Raw genomic sequence first — 24,988 nt, 5'->3', positions numbered from 1 at the left:
TAGGTAACAGGGGCATTCAGGGTGAAAGAAACTTTGCCCATTTGTTTCTGCGGGTGAGAGAGAAAATAGGAAGAAGGTAGAATAGGAGAGAGAATAGGAGAGCGAACAGATGGGAGGATGAGAATTATCAGGAGAAATTGTCGCATTTTTATTTTCATTTACTGAAAATGAACTTTATTTTTATTGACCTATTTTGCATTAAGGTCTGAGCGATGAGGTCTATTCCTGAACTATATGAGATGACCCGGGAGCCGGTCGGCCGAGCGGACAGCACACTGGACTTGTGATCCTGTGGTCCTGGGTTCGATCCCACGCGTAGGCGAGAAACAATAGGCAGAGTTTCTTTCACCCTATGCCCCTGTTACCTAGCAGTAAAATAGGTACCTGGGTGTTAGTCAGCTGTCACGGGCTGCTTCCTGGGGGTGGAGGCCTGGTCGAGGACCGGGCCGCGGGGACACTAAAGCCCCGAAATCATCTCAAGATAGGCCTAATTCACAATATCTGAGGCCTAATACTGTACATATGTGTGCTATACTAAGCCTACGAATAATTAAGTTTGTTTTTTTAGTTTCATTTTTTTCGAACTCTGTAAAGTGAATAGTGCCAAATTCTACTAAGTGCTTAGTACGTCAATATTTGTACTATGGTGCAGAGTATTACAAACACTACTGTCTAAAGAGGAGGACGGGCTGTTACATGACAGGTGGTGACAGATCTTCTGGACAGGTTGGTATTTTGATTATTGGTAGCAATTGGTGGCAGGGACGGGTGGCAGGGGTAGGGCCAGCGGCAGGGGCGGGTGGCAGGAGTAGGGGCAGCGGCAGGGGCGGCAGCGACAGGGGCGGCAGGGGCGGCAGCGACAGGAGTGGCAGCGGCAGGGGCGGCAGGGACAGGGGCGGCAGCGACAGGGGCAGCAGCGACAGGGGCGACAGGGGCGGCAGGGACAGGGGCCGCAGTGACAGGGGCGGCAGGGACAGGGGCGGCAGCGACAGGGGCGGCAGCGACAGGGGCGGCAGGGGCGGCAGGGGCGGCAGGGACAGGGGCGGCAGGGACAGGGGCGGCAGCGACAGGGGTGGCAGGGACAGAGGCGGCAGGGACAGAGGCGGCAGCGACAGGGGCGGCAGCGACAGGGGCGGCAGGGACAGGGGCGGCAGCGACAGGGGCGGCAGCGACAGGGGCGGCAGCGACAGGGGCGGCAGCGACAGGGGCGGCAGGGACAGGGGCGGCAGCGACAGGGGCGGCAGCGACAGGGGCGGCAGCGACAGGGGTGGCAGGGACAGAGGCGGCAGGGACAGAGGCGGCAGCGACAGGGGCGGCAACGACAGGGGCGGCAGGGAAAGGGGTGGCAGCGGCAGGGGCGGCAGCGACAGGGGCGGCAGCGACAGGGGCGGCAGGGACAGGGGCGGCAGCGACAGGGGCGGCAGGGACAGGGGCGGCAGGGACAGGGGCGGCAGCGACAGGGGCGGCAGCGACAGGGGCGGCAGCGACAGGGGCGGCAGCGACAGGGGCGGCAGCGACAGGGGCGGCAGCGACAGGGGTGGCAGCGACAGGGGCGGCAGCGACAGGGGCGGCAGCGACAGGGGCGGCAGGGACAGGGGCGGCAGCGACAGGGGTGGCAGCGACAGGGGCGGCAGCGGCAGGGACAGGGGCGGCAGCGACAGGGGCGGCAGCGACAGGGGCGGCAGGGACAGGGGCGGCAGCGACAGGGGCGGCAGCGACAGGGGTGGCAGCGGCAGGGGCGGCAGCGACAGGGGCGGCAGCGACAGGGGTGGCAGCGACAGGGGCGGCAGGGGCAGCGGCACTGGAGGATGGCAGGCTAAGCGAGGCGGCATGTCTCAAATAACAGGAACACAATAGACTTAGCTTCTGGTCTTACCGCCGCCCGCCTCCTGACTCCGGCTGCGACTTCGGCTTCACCTTCCGCCTGTAGAGTGCTCCTGTGGGGCGCCTGCACCTCCCTGCCCCGCTCCTTCCCCTCCGACAACGCCACCCCATCGTGGCGGGAAAGTAACGCCGCCGCTAGTAAGCGAAAAGGAACATGGAACGCAGAATAGGTCGGGAAAGGCGCCCACACCTGCTAGTCAAAGCGTTCAGATGTAAAGGGCGGCTGTGGGCGGGTCCAGGCGCCCACCAAGCCGCCCCAAGTGTGAATGGTGGTAATACGAGGCCGCCTATCCCCTACCCATACCCCGATCCCAACCCCCCCAACTACGACCACAATACCCGCCCCTCAAATCCTCCCACGCCCCTCCCCCCCACCACATCAACCACCGCCATCACTTTGTACTACCGCCACACACACACACACACACACACACACACACACACACACACACACACACACACACACACACACACACACACACACACACACTTAGTGTCAGAGTGGTTGACAAATGGAATGCATTAGGAAGTAATGTGGTGGAGGCTGACTCCATACACAGTTTATAATGTAGATATGATAGAGCCCAATAGGCTCAGGAACCTGTACACCAGTTGATTGACAGTTGAGAGGCGGGACCAAAGAGCCAGAGCTCAACCCCTGCAAGCTTCCCTTCCCCTCCCCCCCCCCCACCTCTCTGCTCCTGCATCCCATGGCCTCATTTCCTCCAATCCCAGACCGTCCCAGCCCCCCATCCCAGATCTTCCTGGTCCCCATCCAATACCCTGGCTAGATGTCCTTCAGTCCCAGACCCTTCCTGTCCGCCTATTCCAGGAGCATCGAAGGAAACTAAGATTGGACAGAAGAAAGATTGATTGGTGAAGATTAGGCCACCCAAAAGGTGGCACGGGCATGAATAGCCCGTAAGTGGTGGCCCTTTTGAGCCATTACCAGTATCAAGAGCTGATACTGGAGATCTGTGGAGGTGCGACTGCACCCTGCATGACGGGAGATGTCTCCCGTGTGTCAGAAGAAAGTCAGCTTCAAATAAATATACTCAAACAGATGGGATTGCAAGCAAAGCAAGCGAATTTAGGGAAAGAGCTCAAGAGAAAAACCTGGATGTAATAGGACTCGCAGAAACAAAACTGTCAGGTATCATAACAAATGCGGTGTTTTCCCAGGACTACAATGTAATAAGGATAGAAAGAGTAGGAAGGGAAGACTGCAGAGTGCAGTCCCTGGCAGAGGGACACAAACAAAACAAGGCCCCAAAATCTGTTGGTATTACAGATGGGCTACCTGTAAGCATGGGGAATCAGGAAGAACAAATGGAACATGTACACACGATCACCCTAGAAAGTGCAGAAACCTCCTCAATACAGGTAAATGTACCAAAAGCTGTGAATTCTTTCACCCAGAAATTTGCAAGAACTCTTTGGACAGGAAAGAGTGCTTCAATGCTGAATGCCCAGCTTTTCATATAAGAGGCACCAGGCGAATAAAACCGACAGACTACCACTATGAAAACAGCCACTACTCCATCGACCGGGATAATTTTTTAGCAAGAGGAGGAGGAGAAGAATGGCTAAAACTGACCAGACTCTACCACCAACTCGGTCAAATGCTAGAGAGGACGCAAACACAGTGGCCTCCTTACCAGAGCCTCAGATATTAACACCAATTAAAGCATCCAGCACTTCCACTAACACGATAACATCATTTATATTTGCCAACATCCAGGGTATAAAAACACGCAAATCCAACAAAGTTCACTTTATAGATGGTCTCCTTCATGAGGCAAATGCAGTGTTTGCAGCCCTAACGGAAACTCACACAAAGGACTACCTTGATGGTGAAATATGGATCTCAGAATACAATCTCTTCAGATGTGATAGGAAACACCGGCTTCAGGGTGGGGTCAGCCTCTACATCAAAGACACACTCATCTGTACTGAGCTGCTAAACACCTCAAATGATATGGTGGAAGTGCTGATAGTCAAAATAGAGATCCTAAATGTAGTTGTTGTCCTTGTATATAAGTCACCGGAGGCAAACCCTCAGCAGTTTAAAGACCAACTAATGAAAATAGAACACTGCTTGGAAAACCTCACAAATCCAGCTCCGAACATCATCCTGCTTGGGGACTTCAACCTACGGCACCTGAAATGGAAGCACCTGGCTAATACAGTAATATCAGAAAGAATACCAGGAAGTAGCCTAAATGAACAGGCACATGCAAATGACCTGCTACGGATGTGCGATAGGTTTGCCTTAAACCAGCAAATAGTAGAACCAACTAGGAAGGAGAACACGCTGGACCTCATTTTCACTAATAATGATGAGTTGATCGGGAACATAATGATTACAAATACCTGTTACTCAGATCACAACTTAATTGAAGTTCTGACAACCATGGGGAATGGACCTTCAAAACCAGTCCAGATTCCCGGTGGAGGAGATTTCAGCAAATTCAACTTCAATAATAAACGGATAAACTGGGAGCAAATAAACCAGGACTTCACAGAAATAAACTGGGAAGAACAGCTAGGAAATGCAAACCTGAACCAGTGCCTGGAAAAAATAAGCTCAGTAGCACTAGAAATATGTTCAAACCGCATATCCCTAAGAAAAAAGAGAGAGATGCAGATTGGAACGGGAACGTCGTTCCCTATATAGGCGAAGAAAACGAATCGCGGAACAACTTGAGAGTCGCACCCTATCTCAAGAACGGCGAAGAAGGTTAGGTAGAGAAATAGAAACAATTGAACTCAAGCTACAAGAATCATACAAAACCCAGGAGAGGCAAAGAGAGCAAAAGGCCATCAGTGAAATAGAGAGAAATCCGAAATATTTTTTCTCCTATGCAAAATCAAGATCAAAAACCACATCTAGTATCGGGCCCCTGCGAAAGGGAGATGGAACTTTCACTGATGACAACAAAGAAATGAGCGAGTTACTGAGGAAGCAGTACGACTCTGTTTTCAGCGAGCCATTAAATGCACTAAAGATTGATAACCCAAATGAATTTTTCATGGATATGATACCAACATCAAATCATATATCAGACGTCGCCCTATAGGGCATGGCTATACCAAAGGAAACAGGGCATGGCTATACCAAAGGAAACAGAGAGTTAGTATAAATGGAATCAAGTCAGAGTGGGAAAATGTTGTAAGTGGAGTGCCTCAAGGCTCTGTCCTGGGACCTCTGTTGTTTATAATATATATAAATGATTTAGATTCAGGTTTGAGTAGCAACATTTGCAAATTTGCCGATGATACGAAAATCGGTAGGGAAATTAATTCGGAGGAGGACTCACTATCACTTCAAGTTGATCTAGATAGGGTTTTGAAATGGTCAAAGGATTGGCAGATGCAGTTTAATGCTGATAAATGTAAAGTTCTGAGGTTAGGTAATGATGATAGAGTTACAAGATACGAGCTAGATGGTGTTGTGATTGCGAAGTCGGATTGCGAAAGGGATCTGGGAGTTATGATTAGTAAGAATTTAAAACAAAAGGATCAATGCATAAATGTTCGTAATAAGGCAAATCGGACACTTGGATTTATTAATCGCAGCGTTAGTAACAAGACACCTGGTGTGGTTCTCAAGCTATATCTTGCTCTAGTTAGGCCCCATTTAGATTATGCAGTTCAGTTTTGGTCGCCATATTATAGAATGGATATAAATTCACTTGAACGTGTCCAGCGTAGGATGACTAAGTTAATTCCCCAAATTAGAAATCTTTCATATGAAGAAAGATTAACAAAGCTTAAGTTGCATTCACTGGAAAGGCGAAGAGTTAGGGGTGACATGATAGAGGTTTACAAGTGGATGAATGGACATAACCGGGGGGATATTAATAGGGTATTAAAAGTATCAACACAGGACAGAACACGAAACAATGGGTATAAATTGGATAAGTTTAGATTTAGGAAAGACTTGGGTAAATACTGGTTCAGTAACAGGGTTGTTGATTTGTGGAACCAATTGCCGCGTAACATTGTGGAGGTGGGGTCCCTCGATTGTTTCAAGCACGGGTTGGACAAGTATATGAGTGGGATTGGGTGGTTATAGAATAGGAGCTGCCTCGTATGGGCCAATAGGCCTTCTGCAGTTACCTTTGTTCTTATGTTCTTAAATGTTGTAAGTGGAGTGCCTCAAGGCTCTGTCCTGGGACCTCTGTTGTTTATAATATATATAAATGATTTAGATTCAGGTCTGAGTAGCAACATTTGCAAATTTGCCGATGATACGAAAATCGGTAGGGAAATTAATTCGGAGGAGGACTCGCTATCGCTTCGGGTTGGTCTGGACGGGGTTTTGGGATGGTCAAGGGATTGGCAGATGCAGTTTGGTGCTGATAAATGTAAAGTTCTGAGGTTGGGTGGTGGTGATAGGGTTGCAGGATACGAGCTGGATGGTGTTGTGGTTGCGGGGTCGGATTGCGGGGGGGATCTGGGAGTTGTGATTGGTAAGAATTTGGAACGGGGGGATCAATGCATAAATGTTCGTAATGGGGCAAATCGGACACTTGGATTTGTTAATCGCAGCGTTGGTAGCAAGACACCTGGTGTGGTTCTCAAGCTGTGTCTTGCTCTGGTTGGGCCCCATTTGGATTGTGCAGTTCGGTTTTGGTCGCCGTATTGTGGAATGGATGTGGGTTCACTTGAGCGTGTCCAGCGTGGGATGGCTGGGTTGGTTCCCCAAATTGGAGATCTTTCATATGAGGAAAGATTAACAAAGCTTAAGTTGCATTCACTGGAAAGGCGAAGAGTTAGGGGTGACATGATAGAGGTTTACAAGTGGATGAATGGACATAACCGTGGGGATATTAATAGGGTATTAAAAGTATCAACACAGGACAGAACACGAAACAATGGATATAAATTGGATAAGTTTAGATTTAGGAAAGACTTGGGTAAATACTGGTTCAGTAACAGGGTTGTTGATTTGTGGAACCAATTGCCGCGTAACATTGTGGAGGTGGGGTCCCTCGATTGTTTCAAGCACGGGTTGGACAAGTATATGAGTGGGATTGGGTGGTTATAGAATAGGAGCTGCCTCGTATGGGCCAATAGGCCTTCTGCAGTTACCTTTGTTCTTATGTTCTTATGTTATGTTCTATCCCCACTAGATTTTGAAGAAGCCATAAACAGTATGCCTATGCACTCTGCACCAGGCCCGGATTCTTTAAGGTGTGAAGGATTGAAGAAATTGTTTATGTAATAATCTAAGATGAGGTCTGATAAAGACCTTTTGTGCCCTCTGTAATGCTTTTGCGCTACCGCTCACAGGATGAGTATGGGGTGCACAATAAACTAGCCGCCATCGGCGGCAACAATCAATCACCATATTCATCAAGAACTGTAAGAAACCACTATCGCAGGCCCTTCACATTCTGTGGAGACAAAGCCTAGATACTGGCGTTATCCCTGACATACTAAAAACAGCAGAGATAGCACCACTCCATAAAGGAGGAAATAAGGCAGAGGCAAAAAATTACAGACCGATAGCACTAACATCGCACATCATAAAAATTTTTGAGAGAGTGCTAAGAAGTAAGATCACAAAATACATGGAATCACAGCATCTCCATAACCCCGGACAACATGGTTTCAGAACAGGGCGCTCTTGCCTGTCGCAGTTGCTGGACCACTATGATATGGCATTAGATGCTATGGAAGACAAACAAAACGCTGATGTAATTTACACAGATTTCGCAAAAGCTTTTGATAAATGTGACCATGGTGTTATTGCACATAAAATGCGTTCAAAAGGAATTACCGGGAAAATAGGCAGATGGATCTACAATTTCCTGACCAACAGAACCCAATGTGTAATAGTCAACAAAATAAAATCCAGCCCATCAACCGTGAAGAGCTCAGTCCCCCAGGGTACTGTGCTTGCTCCAGTACTTTTTCTCATCCTCATATCGGACATAGACCAGAACACAACCTATAGCACTGTATCATCCTTTGCAGATGACACTAGGATTTTCATGAGAGTTGGCAACATAGAGGACACGGCAAACCTCCAATCAGATGTAGATCAGGTCTTTCTATGGGCTACAGAAAATAATATGGTGTTTAACGAGGATAAGTTCCAGCTCATGCGCTACGGAAAAATTGAAAATATAAAAACAGAAACCACGTACAAAACTCAGGCAAATCATAACATAGAACGAAAAGGCAATGTAAAGGATCTGGGTGTACTCATGTCGGAAGACCTTACCTTTAAAGAACACAATAAAGTAGCCGTCACAACTGCAAGAAAAATGACAGGTTGGATAACATGAACTTTTCACACTAGAGATGCTATACCGATGATGATACTTTTCAAAACGCTTGTGCTTTCTAGAGTGGAGTACTGCTGCACAATGACAGCCCCTTTCAAAGCTGGAGAAATTGCTGACCTAGAGAGCGTGCAGAGATCCTTTACTGCTAGAATCCACTCAGTAAAACATCTAAATTACTGGGATCGACTAAAGAGCCTAAATCTGTACTCCCTTGAGCGCAGGCGGGAGAGATACATAATAATTTACACGTGGAAAATAATTGAGGGGCTGGTCCCAAACCTGCACACAGAAATAACACCACATGAGACCAGAAGACATGGCAGGATGTGCAGAATACCCCCGTTGAAAAGCAGAGGTGCAACTGGTACTCTGAGAGAGAACTCTATCAACATCAGAGGCCCGAGACTGTTCAACACGCTTCCACTACACATAAGGGGCATAACTGGCCGACCCCTCACAGTGTTCAAGAGAGAACTGGATAAGCACCTCCAAAGGATACCTGATCAACCAGGCTGTGACTCATACGTCAGGCTGCGAGCAGCCGCGTCTAACAGCCTGGTTGATCAGTCCAGCAACCAGAAGGCCTGGTCGACGACCGGGCCGCGGGGACACTAAGCCCCGGAAGCACCTCAAGGTAGCCTCAAGGTAGCCAAGGGGAGGAGGCGGAGTAGCCCTACTAATGAGAAAGGATTGGAGTTTCAAGGCGATGGTTATCCCGGGCTGTGATGGGTTCAGAGACTACATAACAGGCACCATGACGATGGAAGGACAAGTTTCAACCCCGCTCCTGTGCCAGATAAATCCATCACGGGCTCACCATAGCCCGTGCTACTTGGAACTTTAGCAGTGATGTATAACACGCCACCAGATGACAGTAGACCTAGGCAAGATGACAGTAGACCTAGGCAAGATGACAGTAGACCTAGGCAAGATGACAGTAGACCTAGGCAAGATGACAGTAGACCTAGGCAAGATGACAGTAGACCTAGGCAAGAGGACAGTAGACCTAGGCAAGAGGACAGTAGACCTAGGCAAGATGACAGTAGACCTAGGCAAGATGACAGTAGACCTAGGCAAGATGACAGTAGACCTAGGCAAGATGACAGTAGACCTAGGCAAGATGACAGTAGACCTAGGCAAGATGACAGTAGACCTAGGCAAGAGGACAGTAGACCTAGGCAAGAGGACAGTAGACCTAGGCAAGATGACAGTAGACCTAGGCAAGATGACAGTAGACCTAGGCAAGATGACAGTAGACCTAGGCAAGATGACAGTAGACCTAGGCAAGATGACAGTAGACCTAGGCAAGTGTATAACCGAAACATGTCAGTTAATTTGGACGATACTTAAAGAGATCACATTCATAACACTTACGCATCCTGTGAGTGAACATTCTGTCATTCCAGCATGTTCAACACCCACCAGTTAAGGTGTTCATCCTGTGAGTGAACATTGTCATTCCAGCATGTGCAACACCCACCAGTTAAGTTGTTCATCCTGTGAGTGAACATTTTGCCATAGAAGTATGAACAACACCCACAGGAGTAAGAACAGCCACTGTGGTGTTCATCTTGCTGCCTGCACGCAGAGCTGTGCGTGTGTTCAGTGTTCATAAAGGCAGAGACTACTCAAGAATAGGTTAAACATCGCTTAGTCTGGCCAGGAGATGGATATGTAGCCACGTGTAGCCTCACATCTGGCTAGAAGGACTTGTATTAGCTTAACAGGCTTCAGGTCTACAATAAAGATAAACTTGAATTATACAGATAATGAATTATCAACTTTCTGCCCGAAACGCTGCGCGTACTAGTGGCTTTACAAGAATGTAATTACTATGCTATGTATTCTCACAATCCCAATGTACCTTCTTGCATATATATAAATAAATCAATAAATAAACTACGAATGTCACCGTCTTTATCGTTTTCTTTAGTTTATCTTGAAATAAGTATTCAAAGAAATATCGTTTTCTTTAGTCTATCTTGAAATAAGTATTCAAAGAAAGTGTACCGTTCAGTTCGTTGATTTCACGGGTAACTAAAGTTCTCTGAATGCCGCCTCCTATATTAAAAGATATAATATATGACAATCTTTTATAGTAAACTTGTTGAGTATAAGGAACTTTTATCATAGGTACGGTACTTTTATTTTGTTTACAAGATTTTGTTTATGTATAGGACTACAATATTATAGAACTGAGTATTGTATAATACGATGGAATTACTTGTTTCTTGCTGATGCCAGTAATTAAAATAATTGTGTCGGGGGACAGGTAGCCAGAGTGTATTTATATACGTTAGTCCTATATGGAGGTCACCCCGCCCCCCCCCAAAGTCGAATTACTGCCCGGGAAGTAACCCATAAGAAGCTGACTAATTCAGTGAATGACTGCATGAGTGCCTATTCACTGCTAGGTGAACAGAGCCATTAGGTGAAAGCAGACGTTATCTTGAGGTTATCTTGAGATGATTTCGGGGCTTTAGTGTCCCCGCGGCCCGGTCCTCGACCAGGCCTCCATCCCCAGGAAGCAGCCCGTGACAGCTGACTAACACCCAGGTACCTATTTTACTGCTAGGTAACAGGGGGATAGGGTGAAAGAAACTCTGCCCATTGTTTCTCACCGGCGCCTGGGATCGAACCCGGGACCACAGGATCACAAGTCCAGCGTGCTGTCCGCTCGGCCGACCGGCTCCTAGGGGTCCACTACCACCCCAGAGGGTGTGTGGGGGTCCACTACCACCCCAGAGGGTGTGTGGGGGTCCACTACCACCCCAGAGGGTGTGTGGGGGTCCACTACCACCCCAGAGGGTGTGTGGGGGTCCACTACCGCCCCAGAGGGTGTGTGGGGGTCCACTACCGCCCCAGAGGGTGTGTGGGGGTCCACTACCACCCCAGAGGGTGTGTGGGGGTCCACTACCGCCCCAGAGGGTGTGTGGGGGTCCACTACCACCCCAGAGGATGTGTGGGGGTCCACTACCACCCCAGAGGGTGTGTGGGGGTCCACTACCACCCCAGAGGGTGTGTGGGGGTCCACTACCGCCCCAGAGGGTGTGTGGGGGTCCACTACCGCCCCAGAGGATGTGTGGGGGTCCACTACCGCCCCAGAGGGTGTGTGGGGGTCCACTACCGCCCCAGAGGGTGTGTGGGGGTCCACTACCGCCCCAGAGGGTGTGTGGGGGTCCACTACCGCCCCAGAGGGTGTGTGGGGGTCCACTACCGCCCCAGAGGGTGTGTGGGGGTCCACTACCGCCCCAGAGGGTGTGTGGGGTCCACTACCGCCCCAGAGGGTGTGTGGGGGTCCACTACCGCCCCAGAGGGTGTGTGGGGGTCCACTACCGCCCCAGAGGGTGTGTGGGGGTCCACTACCGCCCCAGAGGGTGTGTGGGGGTCCACTACCGCCCCAGAGGGTGTGTGGGGGTCCACTACCGCCCCAGAGGATGTGTGGGGGTCCACTACCACCCCAGAGGGTGTGTGGGGGTCCACTACCGCCCCAGAGGGTGTGTGGGGGTCCACTACCGCCCCAGAGGGTGTGTGGGGGTCCACTACCGCCCCAGAGGGTGTGTGGGGGTCCACTACCGCCCCAGAGGGTGTGTGGGGGTCCACTACCGCCCCAGAGGGTGTGTGGGGGTCCACTACCGCCCCAGAGGGTGTGTGGGGGTCCACTACCGCCCCAGAGGATGTGTGGGGGTCCACTACCGCCCCAGAGGGTGTGTGGGGGTCCACTACTGCCCCAGAGGGTGTGTGGGGGTCCACTACCGCCCCAGAGGATGTGTGGGGGTCCACTACCACCCCAGAGGGTGTGTGGGGGTCCACTACCACCCCAGAGGGTGTGTGGGGGTCCACTACTGCCCCAGAGGGTGTGTGGGGGTCCACTACTGCCCCAGAGGGTGTGTGGGGGTCCACTACCACCCCAGAGGGTGTGTGGGGGTCCACTACCGCCCCAGAGGGTGTGTGGGGGTCCACTACTGCCCCAGAGGGTGTGTGGCGGTCCACTACCACCCCAGAGGGTGTGTGGGGGGTCCACTACCACCCTCTGGGGTGGTAGTGGACCAAACACCCGTCGTGTTGATTGGTAGTGGGTCCCACCTCCATGTTTTTGGGTGCTAGTTGGACTCAAACATCGTGGGACTTTGTGTGGATGCTATGTCCTATTTGCAGTAGTTTACCCCACAAACATTCCCGCGTCACATCATTTTCTCTTAACGTTCCTATAGACCATTCTCTATGATTTTCAAAGCAATTACTATTGTATATAATGTTCAAGGAAAGCAATGTTTTTATATGTAATAATTTATGAGTGCCTATTATAATTTACTGAGAAGCTTCAAGATTTCTCCAAAGTGCTAACCTTTAACAGGTTAAAACTATTAACAACTGTCATCTTCGTTGACGACTTCACTAACATCTTAATTATTAGGCTTTAGAATCATCAAAAACACTAAAATAAGGAGCCATGAGGCAGTCAGAGATGGTAAGCCATTCCCTCTTGACCAGCAAGTAATTTACCTAAATTTGGGAGCACAAATCCACAAGGGCCGTGACGAGGATTCGAACCTACGTCCGAGAGCATCCCAGACACTGCCTTAATCGACTGAGCGACATGGTATACCTCTGTGCTCAGTCCCACAAGGTCTGCGTCCTGTCCTCTGTGCTCAGTCCCACAAGGTCTGCGTCCTGTCCTCTGTGCTCAGTCCCACAAGGTCTCCGTCCTGTTCTCTGTGCTCAGTCCCACAAGGTCTCCGTCCTGTCCTCTGTGCTCAGTCCCACAAGGTCTTCGTCCTGTCCTCTGTGCTCAGTCCCACAAGGTCTCCGTCCTGTTCTCTGTGCTCAGTCCCACAAGGTCTGCGTCCTGTCCTCTGTGCTCAGTCCCACAAGGTCTCCGTCCTGTCCTCTGCGCTCAGTCCCACAAGGTCTCCGTCCTGTCCTCTGTGCTCAGTCCCACAAGGTCTCCGTCCTGTCCTCTGTGCTCAGTCCCACAAGGTCTGCGTCCTGTCCTCTGTGCTCAGTCCCACAAGGTCTCCGTCCTGTCCTCTGTGCTCAGTCCCACAAGGTCTCTGTCCTGTTCTCTGTGCTCAGTCCCACAAGGTCTGCGTCCTGTCCTCTGTGCTCAGTCCCACAAGGTCTCCGTCCTGTCCTCTGTGCTCAGTCCCACAAGGTCTCCGTCCTGTTCTCTGTGCTCAGTCCCACAAGGTCTGCGTCCTGTCCTCTGTGCTCAGTCCCACAAGGTCTCCGTCCTGTCCTCTGTGCTCAGTCCCACAAGGTCTCCGTCCTGTCCTCTGTGCTCAGTCCCACAAGGTCTGCGTCCTGTCCTCTGTGCTCAGTCCCACAAGGTCTCCGTCCTGTCCTCTGTGCTCAGTCCCACAAGGTCTCCGTCCTGTCCTCTGCGCTCAGTCCCACAAGGTCTGCGTCCTGTCCTCTATGCTCAGTCCCACAAGGTCTCTGTGCTCAGTCCCACAAGGTCTCTGTGCTCAGTCCCACAAGGTCTCTGTGCTCAGTCCCACAAGGTCTCTGTGCTCAGTCCCACAAGGTCTCTGTGCTCAGTTCCACAAGGTTTCTGTGCTCAGTCCCACAAGGTCTCTGTGCTCAGTCCCACAAGGTCTCTGTGCTCAGTCCCACAAGGTCTCTGTGCTCAGTCCCACAAGGTCTCTGTGCTCAGTCCCATAAGGTCTCTGTGCTCAGTCCCACAAGGTCTCTGTGCTCAGTCCCACAAGGTCTCTGTGCTCAGTCCCACAAGGTCTCTGTGCTCAGTCCCACAAGGTCTCTGTGCTCAGTCCCACAAGGTCTCCGTATTTTCCACCTGTTTCTACACCCCGGTAGTACTGTCGGATTCGTTCTCGACTCACAATCGAGAATTCCGGGTTCGGTTCCCGGGTGGGACAGGAATGGTTGGGCACATTTCCTTTTTAGCTCATGCCTCTGTTCACCTTGCAGTGAGTAGGTAGTCAGGAGTTAATTAGCTTTGTGTGGGGGTTGTATCCTTGGCGGGGTCAATAATTCGGTCTTGGGGGGCCTTGGGGGGCCTTGGGGGGCCTTGGGGGTGCCTTGGGGAGGGCTCGGCATAAGTCTACCGTATATGAATACACTCAGGCTTCCTGTCCCCTCGCCCCAACCCCGACACAATGCATTAGAATTATTATACCCATCCTGTGGATGACAGTGTAGTTTACCCTATTATATACGTTTTCTATATTACAAAATAGATTCATTTTCTTTAATTAATTTTGAGCATATTCTATTGTATATTTTAAAATTTGGCGCCAATTTAAATATTTACAGATAATAATTTATAGAATAATTATTATAATATACTGAGAACTACCAAGATTTCTCAAAACTAAACTACAAGCTTTCCATAGGATGTAGTGGATATTAGAACAGGCAAACATTACGCAAATTTCTCCTTCAGAAACTAGTGTAAGGAATCATTCAGAACCTTGCATACCACATACGTCAGACCAATACTGGAATATGCAGCTCCAGCCTGGAGTCCACATCTAGTCATATACACAACTGAAGCTAGAAAAGGTTCAGAGGTATGCCACCAGGCGAGTCCCCGAGCTGAGAGGTATGAGCTACGAGGAAATATTACTGGAACTGAACCTCACATCAGAAGTGGGAATGTAAAATTAGAATTATCATTTATTTTGGATCAAAGAGACTATTGTGGTGTCCACGGCGATGGTACTATGGGACGTGAGGAAGGGTAGGTCCATCAGATGTGGAGTAAGGCCCATCAGATGTGGAGTAAGGCCCATCAGATGTGGAGTAAGGCCCATCAGATGTGGAGTAAGGCCCATCAGATGTGGAGTAAGGCCCATCAGAGGTGGAGTAAAGTCCATCAGATGTGGAGTAAGGCCCATCAGGTGTGGAGTAAGGCCCATCAGATGTGGAGTAAAGTTTATCAGATGTGGAGTAAGGCCCATCAGGTGTGGAATAAGGCCCATCAGGTGTGGAATAAGGCCCATCAGATGGGAAGTAAGGTCCATCAGATGTGGAGTAAGGCCCATCAGATGTGGAGTAAGGCCCATCAGATGTGGAGTAAGGCCCATCAGATGTGGAGTAAAGTCCATCAGATGTGGAGTAAGGCCCATCAGATGTGGAGTAAAGTCCATCAGATGTGGAGTAAGGCCCATCAGATGTGGAGTAAAGTCCATCAGATGTGGAGTAAGGCCCATCAGATGTGGAGTAAGGCCCATCAGATGTGGAGTAAAGTCCATCAGATGTGGAGTAAGGCCCATCAGGTGTGGAGTAAGGCCCATCAGATGTGGAGTAAGGCCCATCAGATGTGGAGTAAGGCCCATCAGATGTGGAGTAAGGCCCATCAGATGTGGAGTAAAGTCCATCAGATGTGGAGTAAGGCCCATCAGATGTGGAGTAAGGCCCATCAGGTGTGGAGTAAGGCCCATCAGATGTGGAGTAAAGTCCATCAGATGTGGAGTAAGGCCCATCAGGTGTGGAGTAAGGCCCATCAGGTGTGGAGTAAAGTCCATCAGATGGGAAGTAAGGCCCATCAGGTGTGGAGTAAGGCCCATCAGGTGTGGAGTAAGGCCCATCAGGTGTGGAGTAAGGCCCATCAGGTGTGGAGTAAGGCCCATCAGATGTGGAGTAAGGCCCATCAGATGTGGAGTAAGGCCCATCAGATGTGGAGTAAGGCCCATCAGATGTGGAGTAAGGCCCATCAGATGTGGAGTAAAGTTTATCAGATGTGGAGTAAGGCCCATCAGATGTGGAGTAAGGCCCATCAGGTGTGGAGTAAGGCCCATCAGATGTGGAGTAAAGTCCATCAGATGTGGAGTAAGGCCCATCAGGTGTGGAGTAAGGCCCATCAGGTGTGGAGTAAAGTCCATCAGATGGGAAGTAAGGCCCATCAGGTGTGGAGTAAGGCCCATCAGGTGTGGAGTAAGGCCCATCAGGTGTGGAGTAAGGCCCATCAGATGTGGAGTAAGGCCCATCAGATGTGGAGTAAGGCCCATCAGATGTGGAGTAAAGTCCATCAGATGTGGAGTAAGGCCCATCAGATGTGGAGTAAGGCCCATCAGATAGGAAATAAGGCCCATCAGATGTGGAGTAAGGCCAATCAGATGTGGAGTAAGGCCCATCAGATGTGGAGTAAGGCCCATCAGATGTGGAGTAAGGCCCATCAGGTGTGGAGTAAGGCCCATCAGGTGTAGAGTAAGGCCCATCAGTAGTGAGGTGAGGCCCAACACTCCCCTATGACCAATCAGAGGTGACCTGACCCCATTCAGAAACCATTAGCTGGTTTTAACAGAAGTCCCTCAGTATTCTGACCAATCAGATTCCCAGAGCATCACTGACGCATGAACGAATTGAGGCCAGGTGAGGACCCAGTATTTCGCACGCCGGGAACATGTCCACTTCCGGAAAAACAAAGAATTATCCGCTTCATACACCACGATAACTACGTCACAGCGACGTATTAAAGCTTCCGACGTCGGGTTACGTCTTCAAGATGGACATTGAGACGTCTTAAAAGACTTTCGAAAGAGACAAAGACGGTAAGATGTGAACTTTGGGAAGAGTGACGCGGCTTGATGTTCACAGAACACTGTTCACAAAGCCTCTTGAATTTCCCAGCCTAAGAATAACAGTTATTTCCTTTCGGATGTGTCATTGTCCCTTTCTTGCAAGCGGGAATCTCTGGGAATTCTCATTATCTGCTGATGTAGACCTGACCAAATGTAAACTGTTTCAACAAAATTATTCGCGCACTCCGTCACTATGTGATGGAGTGCGAAAAGATACGTGAATTTAGAGACAATTCTATAACCAATGTTCCAGCTATGTGTCAATATTTCATTCAAAATGATCTGCTACCAGAAATTTTAGCCAAATATCCCCAGTTTGCTAACTGTAGGTAGTAACTGAGTGATTGTAACCTATCCACCGCTGCCCACTGGATGGGGGGCGGTGTGCAGGACAAACATAAATTTTGACACTAGCTCTCCACATATTGATTGATTGACTGATTGACGAAGATTAAGCCACCCAAAAGGTGGCACGGGCATGAATAGCCCGTAAGTGGTGGCCCTTTTGAGCCATTACCAGTATCAATAGATGATACTGGAGATCTGTGGAGGTGCGACTGCACCCTGCGTGACGGGAGATGTCTCCCGTGTCTCCACACATGTTAGTTGCTTAATTTAGAACCTGTACTTGAGGTCGATCTCGAACCCATTGTTGATGTGACGACTTATACTGAATGTTGTAACTAGCTCATCAAGATTGTAACTTGCTTAGCTAAATGAATTGTGGGGTTCAGTCCCTGAGCCCATTATGTGCCTCTGTAACCCTTTCCACTACCGCCCACAAGATGGGTATGGGGTGCATAATAAATGAATAACTAACTCTTGCAAGCCACCTGTGGCGCTGTTACTGTTGGATAACGGGCGGGTTCAGAGACCTGTGACGTTGTTACTGTTAGATAACGGGCGGGTTCAAACAGAGACCTATGGCGTTGTTACTGTTGGATAACGCGCTGGTTCAGAGACATGTGACGTTGTTACTGTTAGATAACGGGCGGGTTCAAACAGAGACCTATGGCGTTGTTACTGTTGGATAACGCGCTGGTTACAACAGAGACCTGTGGGGTTGTTACTGTTAGATAACGGGCTGTTTCAGAGACCTGTGACGTTGAATAACGGGCGGGTTCAAACAGAGACCTGTGGCGTTGTTACTGTTAGATAACGGGCGGATATAAAGATATACGCGCGCAGCTCCGAGAAAGTTACCCAATTGTGCCAAAAATAATTACAATTAGACCATCAGATATGGAGACAGTCTCCGAAGACCCTTTATTCCGATTTGTAAGCAGCGAAGTCCGTTAAAAGTTTCAGACCACATACTAGAAGGTGAAGGGACGACGACGTTTCGGTCCGTCGACTGTGGTTTTGAAATGATTGACCATTCATTCTCAAGTCGAAACCAACAGTATACTGTTGGTTTCTCGGTTCTGCGAAGCCGGTGAAGGTTAGACAAGCAAAGACAGGTCGTGATGAAGCGGTTCCGGCGGGTGGACGGCCCCGCATGTATATAAGACCGAGCGGGCATTTCTGGAGGGTCAGTCGTCGGCCTCAGTGTCTCAGTCAACGACCTCTCCCTCGGGCTCTGAGTTCCTCCTCCAAACTGAGGCGTGGAGCCCCTCAAGGTCCAGATATTCGGCTTAACATTATCGGATACGCCTCAGGACGGGGCCATACCGCGCCCACCACATTCTCACGAACTTGGGGTCATACGCCGGCGCAAGTGAGTTTATTTTGTTTTGTATGCGTTACCTGCTTGCGCATGTGGTGCGTCATTTGCGCATGTGGTGAGCACTTTAACTATCTGTTAGTTTGACTCATTCGCAGGTGATTTGATGTTCTGTTTTTCCACCTGATTCGTCCCGTTTTCTAATTCCTGAGGAATGCTGTTTTTCACTCAGTGATTCATTCTGTTTTTTCATGCATGACTCATGCCGTTTTTCAGCCAAGACTTGTTCCGTTTTCCTCAGCTGATTCATCCTGTTTGGCTTATGTTAAGAGCGTCCGTGAGTGTGTGTCGCCTCGTGTGTTCAACTGTTCACTGAGCAATCCTGAACACACTCCAGTGGAGACAGTGGAGTGTGTTGGAGAACTGCACTCTACACCAGGGTGAAGAAGGGGACTTCTGTCCGTTCCAGGAGGGAACTAGCAGGACGGAACCCCTTTCCCACACGCACGCACACACGCACGCAGGAATTGACAGGGTGGACAAAGAAACTATTTATCACTATTTATTCACTCACGAGGGGACACAGGTGGAAATTCAGTGCCCAAATGAGCCAGAGACATTAGAAAGATGTTTTTCAGTGTCAGAGTAGTTAGTAGATGGAATGCATTAGGCAGTGATGTGGTGGAGGCTGACTCCATACACAGTTTCAAGTGTAGATATGATAGAGCCCAATAGGCTCAGGAACCTGTACACCTGTTGATTGACGGTTGAGAGGCGGGACCAAAGAGCCAGAGCTCAACCCCCGCAAATACAACTATGAGAGTACACACACACACACCACTTACACAATACTAACAGGAATCGACCAAATTGACAAAGAGGCATTCCTGAAACTAGCAACTTTACGAACAAACAACACAGATTCAAGCTAAGTAAACAATGGTTATCTTGAGGTTATCTTGAGATGATTTCGGGGCTTTAGTGTCCTCGCGGCCCGGTCCTCGACCAGGCCTCCACCCCCAGGAAGCAGCCCGTGACAGCTGACTAACACCCAGGTACCTATTTTACTGCTAGGTAACAGGGGCATAGGGTGAAAAACTCTGCCCATTGTTTCTCGCCGGCGCCTGGGATCGAACCCAGGACCTCAGGATCACAAGCCCAGCGTGCTGTCCGCTCGGCCGACCGGAAGGTGCCGAAAATATTAGAAAGTTTTCTTTTACAGAGTGAGAAGGCGGCGGTGGATGCCAAAATTATTAGTTCCAAAGCGTTATATGACAGAGTGCTGGGAAGACGGGACACCACGAGCGTAGCTCTCATCCTGTAACTACACTTAGGTAATTACACACACAATAACACATGATACGTGACCACACGTGTCCTAGGCAGGAGGAGCTACATGTATCCGCCTGGTGGCTCCTCACACCCTCTCACCAAGGATACATGTATCCTCTCCAAGCCTCTACTTCAAGGAAAACCAGGATACATGTCGGTGCAAGTACTCACCTAGTTGTACTCACCTAGTTGTACTCACCGTGTTGTACTCACCGTGTTGTACTCACCGTGTTGTACTCACCGTGTTGTACTCACCGTGTTGTACTCACCGTGTTGTACTCACCTAGTTGTACTCACCTAGTTGTACTCACCTAGTTGTGCTTGCTGGGGTTGAGCTCTGGCTCTTTGGTCACGCCTCTCAACCGTCAATCAACTGGTGAACAGGTTCCTGAGCCTATTGGGCTCAAACTGGGCTGTGTGTGTGTGTGTGTGTGTACTCACCTATTTGTGCTTGCAGGGATTGAGCTTTGGCTCTTTGGTCCCGCCTCTCAACCGTCAATCAACTGGTGTACAGGTTCCTGAGCCTACTGGGCTCTATCATATCTACATTTGAAAGTGTGTGTGTGTGTGTGTGTGTGTGTGGGGATAGGGGAGGGGATGGGGGGATGGGGGTTTAAGCGCCCCCTAGCAGAGCTGGGAACTCCATTACTGAGACAAGACAGTCCTCAAGTTACGAGCCCCTGTCCCCACTCCTCTCTCTCTCTGGCGTCCCGGAAGGCAGAAACAGCCTATCCAACTCTATCCCTTTTAAGATCTACTTTACGCTCTCAATAAACAAACTTGAACTTGAATCTGGTTACGCTCCGAGGGCCCTCCTATCTGTTTGGGCCTTTCCTTTTCCATCTATTAATCTGTCCCTTTCCTCTTGGCTTCTGTCCCTTCCTATTCCACCTATTCAATGCCTCTCCCATGTGTTCTCTCTCCCACGGTTGCTCGCTCCTCCCTTTCACCCATGTACAAGCAGTGTACTAACAGGTAATCAATAAGTAGTACATTGTTAATTAGTAGTGTACTAATAGCATACAAATAGTGTGTTAGCAGGGCATTAACTAGATTCGATCAGTGTACTAGAAGTGTACTAGCAGGGCACAAGCAGGGTACTATCAGGATACCAGCAGTGTACTAGCAGGGCACTAGCAGTGTACTATCAGGATACCAGCAGTGTACTAGCAGGGTACTATCAGGATACCAGCAGTGTACTAGCAGGGCACTTGCAGTGTACTATCAGGATACCAGCAGTGTACTAGCAGGGCACTATCAGGATACCAGCAGTGTACTAGCAGGGCACTATCAGGATACCAGCAGTGTACTAGCAGGGCACTATCAGGATACCAGCAGTGTACTAGCAGGGCACTAGCAGGGTACTATCAGGATACCAGCAGTGTACTAGCAGGGCACTAGCAGGGTACTATCAGGATACCAGCAGTGTACTAGCAGGGCACTATCAGGATACCAGCAGTGTACTAACAGTGTACTAGCAGGGCACTAGCAGGATACCAGCAGTGTACTAGCAGGGCACTAGCAGGATACCAGCAGTGTACTAGCAGGGCACTAGCAGGGTACTATCAGGATACCAGCAGTGTACTAGCAGGGCACTAGCAGGGCACTAGCAGGGCACTAGCAGGGTACTATCAGGATACCAGCAGTGTACTAGCAGGGCACTAGCAGGGTACTATCAGGATACCAGCAGTGTACTAGCAGGGCACTAGCAGGGTACTATCAGGATACCAGCAGTGTACTAGCAGGGCACTAGCAGGGTACTATCAGGATACCAGCAGTGTACTAGCAGGGCACTAGCAGGGCACTAGCAGGGCACTAGCAGGGTACTATCAGGATACCAGCAGTGTACTAGCAGGGCACTAGCAGGGTACTATCAGGATACCAGCAGTGTACTAGCAGGGCACTAGCAGGGTACTATCAGGATACCAGCAGTGTACTAGCAGGGCACTAGCAGGGCACTAGCAGGGTACTATCAGGATACCAGCAGTGTACTAGCAGGGCACTAGCAGGGCACTAGCAGGGTACTATCAGGATACCAGCAGTGTACTAGCAGGGTACTATCAGGATACCAGCAGTGTACTAGCAGGGCACTAGCAGGATACCAGCAGTGTACTAGCAGGGCACTAGCAGGATACCAGCAGTGTACTAGCAGGGCACTATCAGGATACCAGCAGTGTACTAGCAGGGTACTATCAGGATACCAGCAGTGTACTAGCAGGGCACTAGCAGGGTACTATCAGGATACCAGCAGTGTACTAGCAGGGTACTATCAGGATACCAGCAGTGTACTAGCAGGGCACTAGCAGGATACCAGCAGTGTACTAGCAGGGCACTAGCAGGGCACTAGCAGGATACCAGCAGTGTACTAGCAGGGCACTAGCAGGATACCAGCAGTGTACTAGCAGGGCACTAGCAGGATACCAGCAGTGTACTAGCAGGGCACTAGCAGGGCACTAGCAGGATACCAGCAGTGTACTAGCAGGGCACTAGCAGGATACCAGCAGTGTACTAGCAGGGCACTATCAGGATACCAGCAGTGTACTAACAGTGTACTAGCAGGGTACTATCAGGATACCAGCAGTGTACTAGCAGGGCACTAGCAGGGCACTAGCAGGATACCAGCAGTGTACTATCAGGATACTAGCAGTGTACTAGCAGTGTACTATCAGGATACTAGCAAGGCACTAGCAGTGTACTATCAGGATACCAGCAGTGTACTAGCAGGGCACTAGCAGTGTACTATCAGGATACTAGCAGTGTACTAGCAGGGCACTAGCAGTGTACTATCAGGATACTAGCAGTGTACTAGCAGGGCACTAGCAGTGTACTATCAGGATACTAGCAGTGTACTAGCAGGGCACTAGCAGTGTACTATCAGGATACTAGCAGTGTACTAGCAGGGCACTAGCAGTGTACTATCAGGGCACTAGCAGTGTACTAGCAGGGCACTAGCAGTGTACTAGCAGGGTACTATCAGGATACCAGCAGTGTACTAGCAGGGTACTAGCAGTGTACTAGCAGTGTACTAGCAGTGTACTAGCTCCTGCTCAACACACTGTTAGAAAGATTTACATATTAGCATATCAACTACTCTCATCTTAAATCAACAAATACTTGTTTGCCATTCTCTCTCTGTCTCTCTCTCTCTCTCTGTCTCTCTCTCTCTCTCTCTCTCTCTCTCTCTCTCTCTCTCTCTCTCTGTCTCTGTCTCTCTCTGTCTCTGTCTCTCTCTCTCTCTGTCTCTCTCTCTCTGTCTCTGTCTCTCTCTCTCTCTCTCTCTCTGTCTCTCTCTCTCTCTGTCTCTCTCTCTCTCTGTCTCTCTCTCTGTCTCTCTCTCTGTCTCTCTCTCTGTCTCTCTCTGTCTCTGTCTCTGTCTCTCTCTCTCTCTGTCTCTCTCTCTCTCTGTCTCTCTCTCTGTCTCTCTCTCTCTCTGTCTCTCTCTCTGTCTCTCTCTCTCTCTGTCTCTCTCTCTGTCTCTCTCTCTCTCTGTCTCTCTCTCTGTCTCTCTCTCTCTCTGTCTCTCTGTCTCTGTGTCTCTCTCTCTCTCTCTCTCTCTCTCTCTCTCTCTCTCTGTCTCTGTCTCTGTCTCTGTCTCTGTCTCTGTCTCTGTCTCTCTCTCTCTCTGTCTCTCTGTCTCTCTCTCTCTCTCTCTCTCTCTCTCTCTCTCTCTCTCTCTCTCTCTCTCTCTCTGTCTCTCTCTCTGTCTCTGTCTCTCTCTCTGTCTCTCTCTCTCTCTCTCTCTCTCTCTCTCTCTCTCTCTCTCTCTCTCTCTCTCTCTCTGTCTCTCTCTCTGTCTCTCTCTCTCTCTGTCTCTCTCTCTGTCTCTCTCTGTCTCTCTCTCTCTGTCTCTCTCTCTCTGTCTCTCTCTCTCTCTCGCAGTCTCTCTCGCTGTCTCTCTCGCTGTCTCTCTCTCTCGCTGTCTCTGTCTCTCTCTGTCTCTCTCTGTCTGTCTCTGTCTGTCTCTGTCTCTCTCTCTCTCTCTCTCTCTCTCTCTCTCTCTCTGTCTCTCTCTCTGTCTCTCTCTCTGTCTCTCTCTCTGTCTCTCTCTCTCTCTGTCTCTCTCTCTCTCTGTCTCTCTCTCTCTCTGTCTCTCTCTCTCTCTGTCTCTCTCTCTCTGTCTCTCTCTCTCTGTCTCGCAGTCTCTCTCGCTGTCTCTCTCGCTGTCTCTCTCGCTGTCTCTCTCGCTGTCTCTCTCTCTCGCTGTCTCTCTCTCTCGCTGTCTCTGTCTCTCTCTCTCTCTCTCTCTCTCTCTCTCTCTCTCTCTCTCTCTCTCTCTCTCTCTCTCTCTCTCTCTCTCACACTGGCTGAGTGGATAGCGCTTGGGGGTCGTAGTCCAAAGGGCCCGGGTTCGATTCCCAGCCGAGGCGGAAACAAATGGGCAGTTTCTTTCACCCTGATGGTCCTGTTCACCTAGCAGTAAATAGGTACCTGGGAGTTAGACAGCTGCTACGGGCTGCTTCCTGAGGGTGTGTGTTAGAGATAAATATATGTAGTAGACATAAAAGAGGTACAATAAATTGGTTAGAAAGGCGGGGTCCAGGAGCTAATAGCTCGATTCTGCAGGCAAATAGGAAATAGACACAATGCAAGGTGATGAAATTAGGCAGTGGAAACAGGAGGCCAGACACAGGATACAGAATAGGAGAGGAAATCCTTTATGAAACAGAGAGAAAGATCTAGGAGTTGATATCACACCAAACCTGTCTCCTGAAGCCCACATAAAAAGAATAACATCAGCGGCATATGCGAGGCTGGCTATCAGAACAGCGTTCAGGAACCTGTGTAAGGAATCAATCAGAACCTTGCATACCACATATGTAAGATCAATCCTGGAGTATGCGGTCCCAGCATGGAGCCCGTACCTTGTCAAGCACAAGACGAAGCTGGAAAAAGTTCAGAGGTATGACACTAGACTAGTCCCAGAACTAAGAGGCATGAGTTACGAGGAATGGCTGCGTGAACTGCACGTTACGACACTGGAAGACAGAAGCGCTCGGGGAGACATGATCACCACATACAAAATTCTCAGGGGAATTGATAGGATAGACAAGGATGGCTTATTTAACACGGGTGATACACGCACAAGGGAACACAGGTGGAAACTGAGTGCCCAAATGAGCCAAAGAGACATTAGAAAGAACTTTTTCAGTATCAGAGTAGTTAGTAAATGGAATGCATTAGGCAGTGATGTGGTGGAGGCTGACTCCATACACAGTTTCAAGTGTAGATATGATAGAGCCCAATAGGCTCAGGAACCTGTACAC

At 49.7% G+C, this 24,988-nt stretch overlaps 4 protein-coding genes across 5 annotated transcripts in view; 2 read left to right on the top strand and 2 right to left on the bottom strand.

Moving 5' to 3' along the window:
• The window catches only part of Notum (palmitoleoyl-protein carboxylesterase notum), a 166,068-nt gene that overhangs the window by 90,039 nt on the left and 51,041 nt on the right, over window positions 1–24,988 (bottom strand). The window lies entirely within an intron of this gene.
• LOC123750282 (uncharacterized PPE family protein PPE24-like) lies at window positions 693–1,832 on the bottom strand. The gene has a single exon (XM_045732395.2). The coding sequence runs from the start codon at window positions 1,830–1,832 to the stop codon at window positions 693–695; it is 1,140 nt and encodes a 379-aa protein (XP_045588351.2).
• Window positions 9,073–9,612, top strand: LOC123750283 (zonadhesin-like). The gene has a single exon (XM_045732396.2). The coding sequence runs from the start codon at window positions 9,073–9,075 to the stop codon at window positions 9,610–9,612; it is 540 nt and encodes a 179-aa protein (XP_045588352.2).
• The window catches only part of LOC123750078 (matrix metalloproteinase-2), a 41,159-nt gene continuing 34,429 nt past the window's right edge, over window positions 18,259–24,988 (top strand). For both annotated transcript variants that reach the window (XM_069307965.1, XM_069307963.1), the window contains exon 1: window positions 18,259–18,446. The gene's annotated coding sequence lies outside the window, so the exon portion shown is untranslated. The remainder of the gene's footprint in view (window positions 18,447–24,988) is intronic.

The sequence above is a fragment of the Procambarus clarkii genome, chromosome 61, assembly GCF_040958095.1.
Source record: "Procambarus clarkii isolate CNS0578487 chromosome 61, FALCON_Pclarkii_2.0, whole genome shotgun sequence".
Classification (NCBI taxonomy): Eukaryota; Metazoa; Arthropoda; class Malacostraca; order Decapoda; family Cambaridae; genus Procambarus; species Procambarus clarkii.
This window is presented reverse-complemented; position numbering and strand designations above follow the sequence as displayed.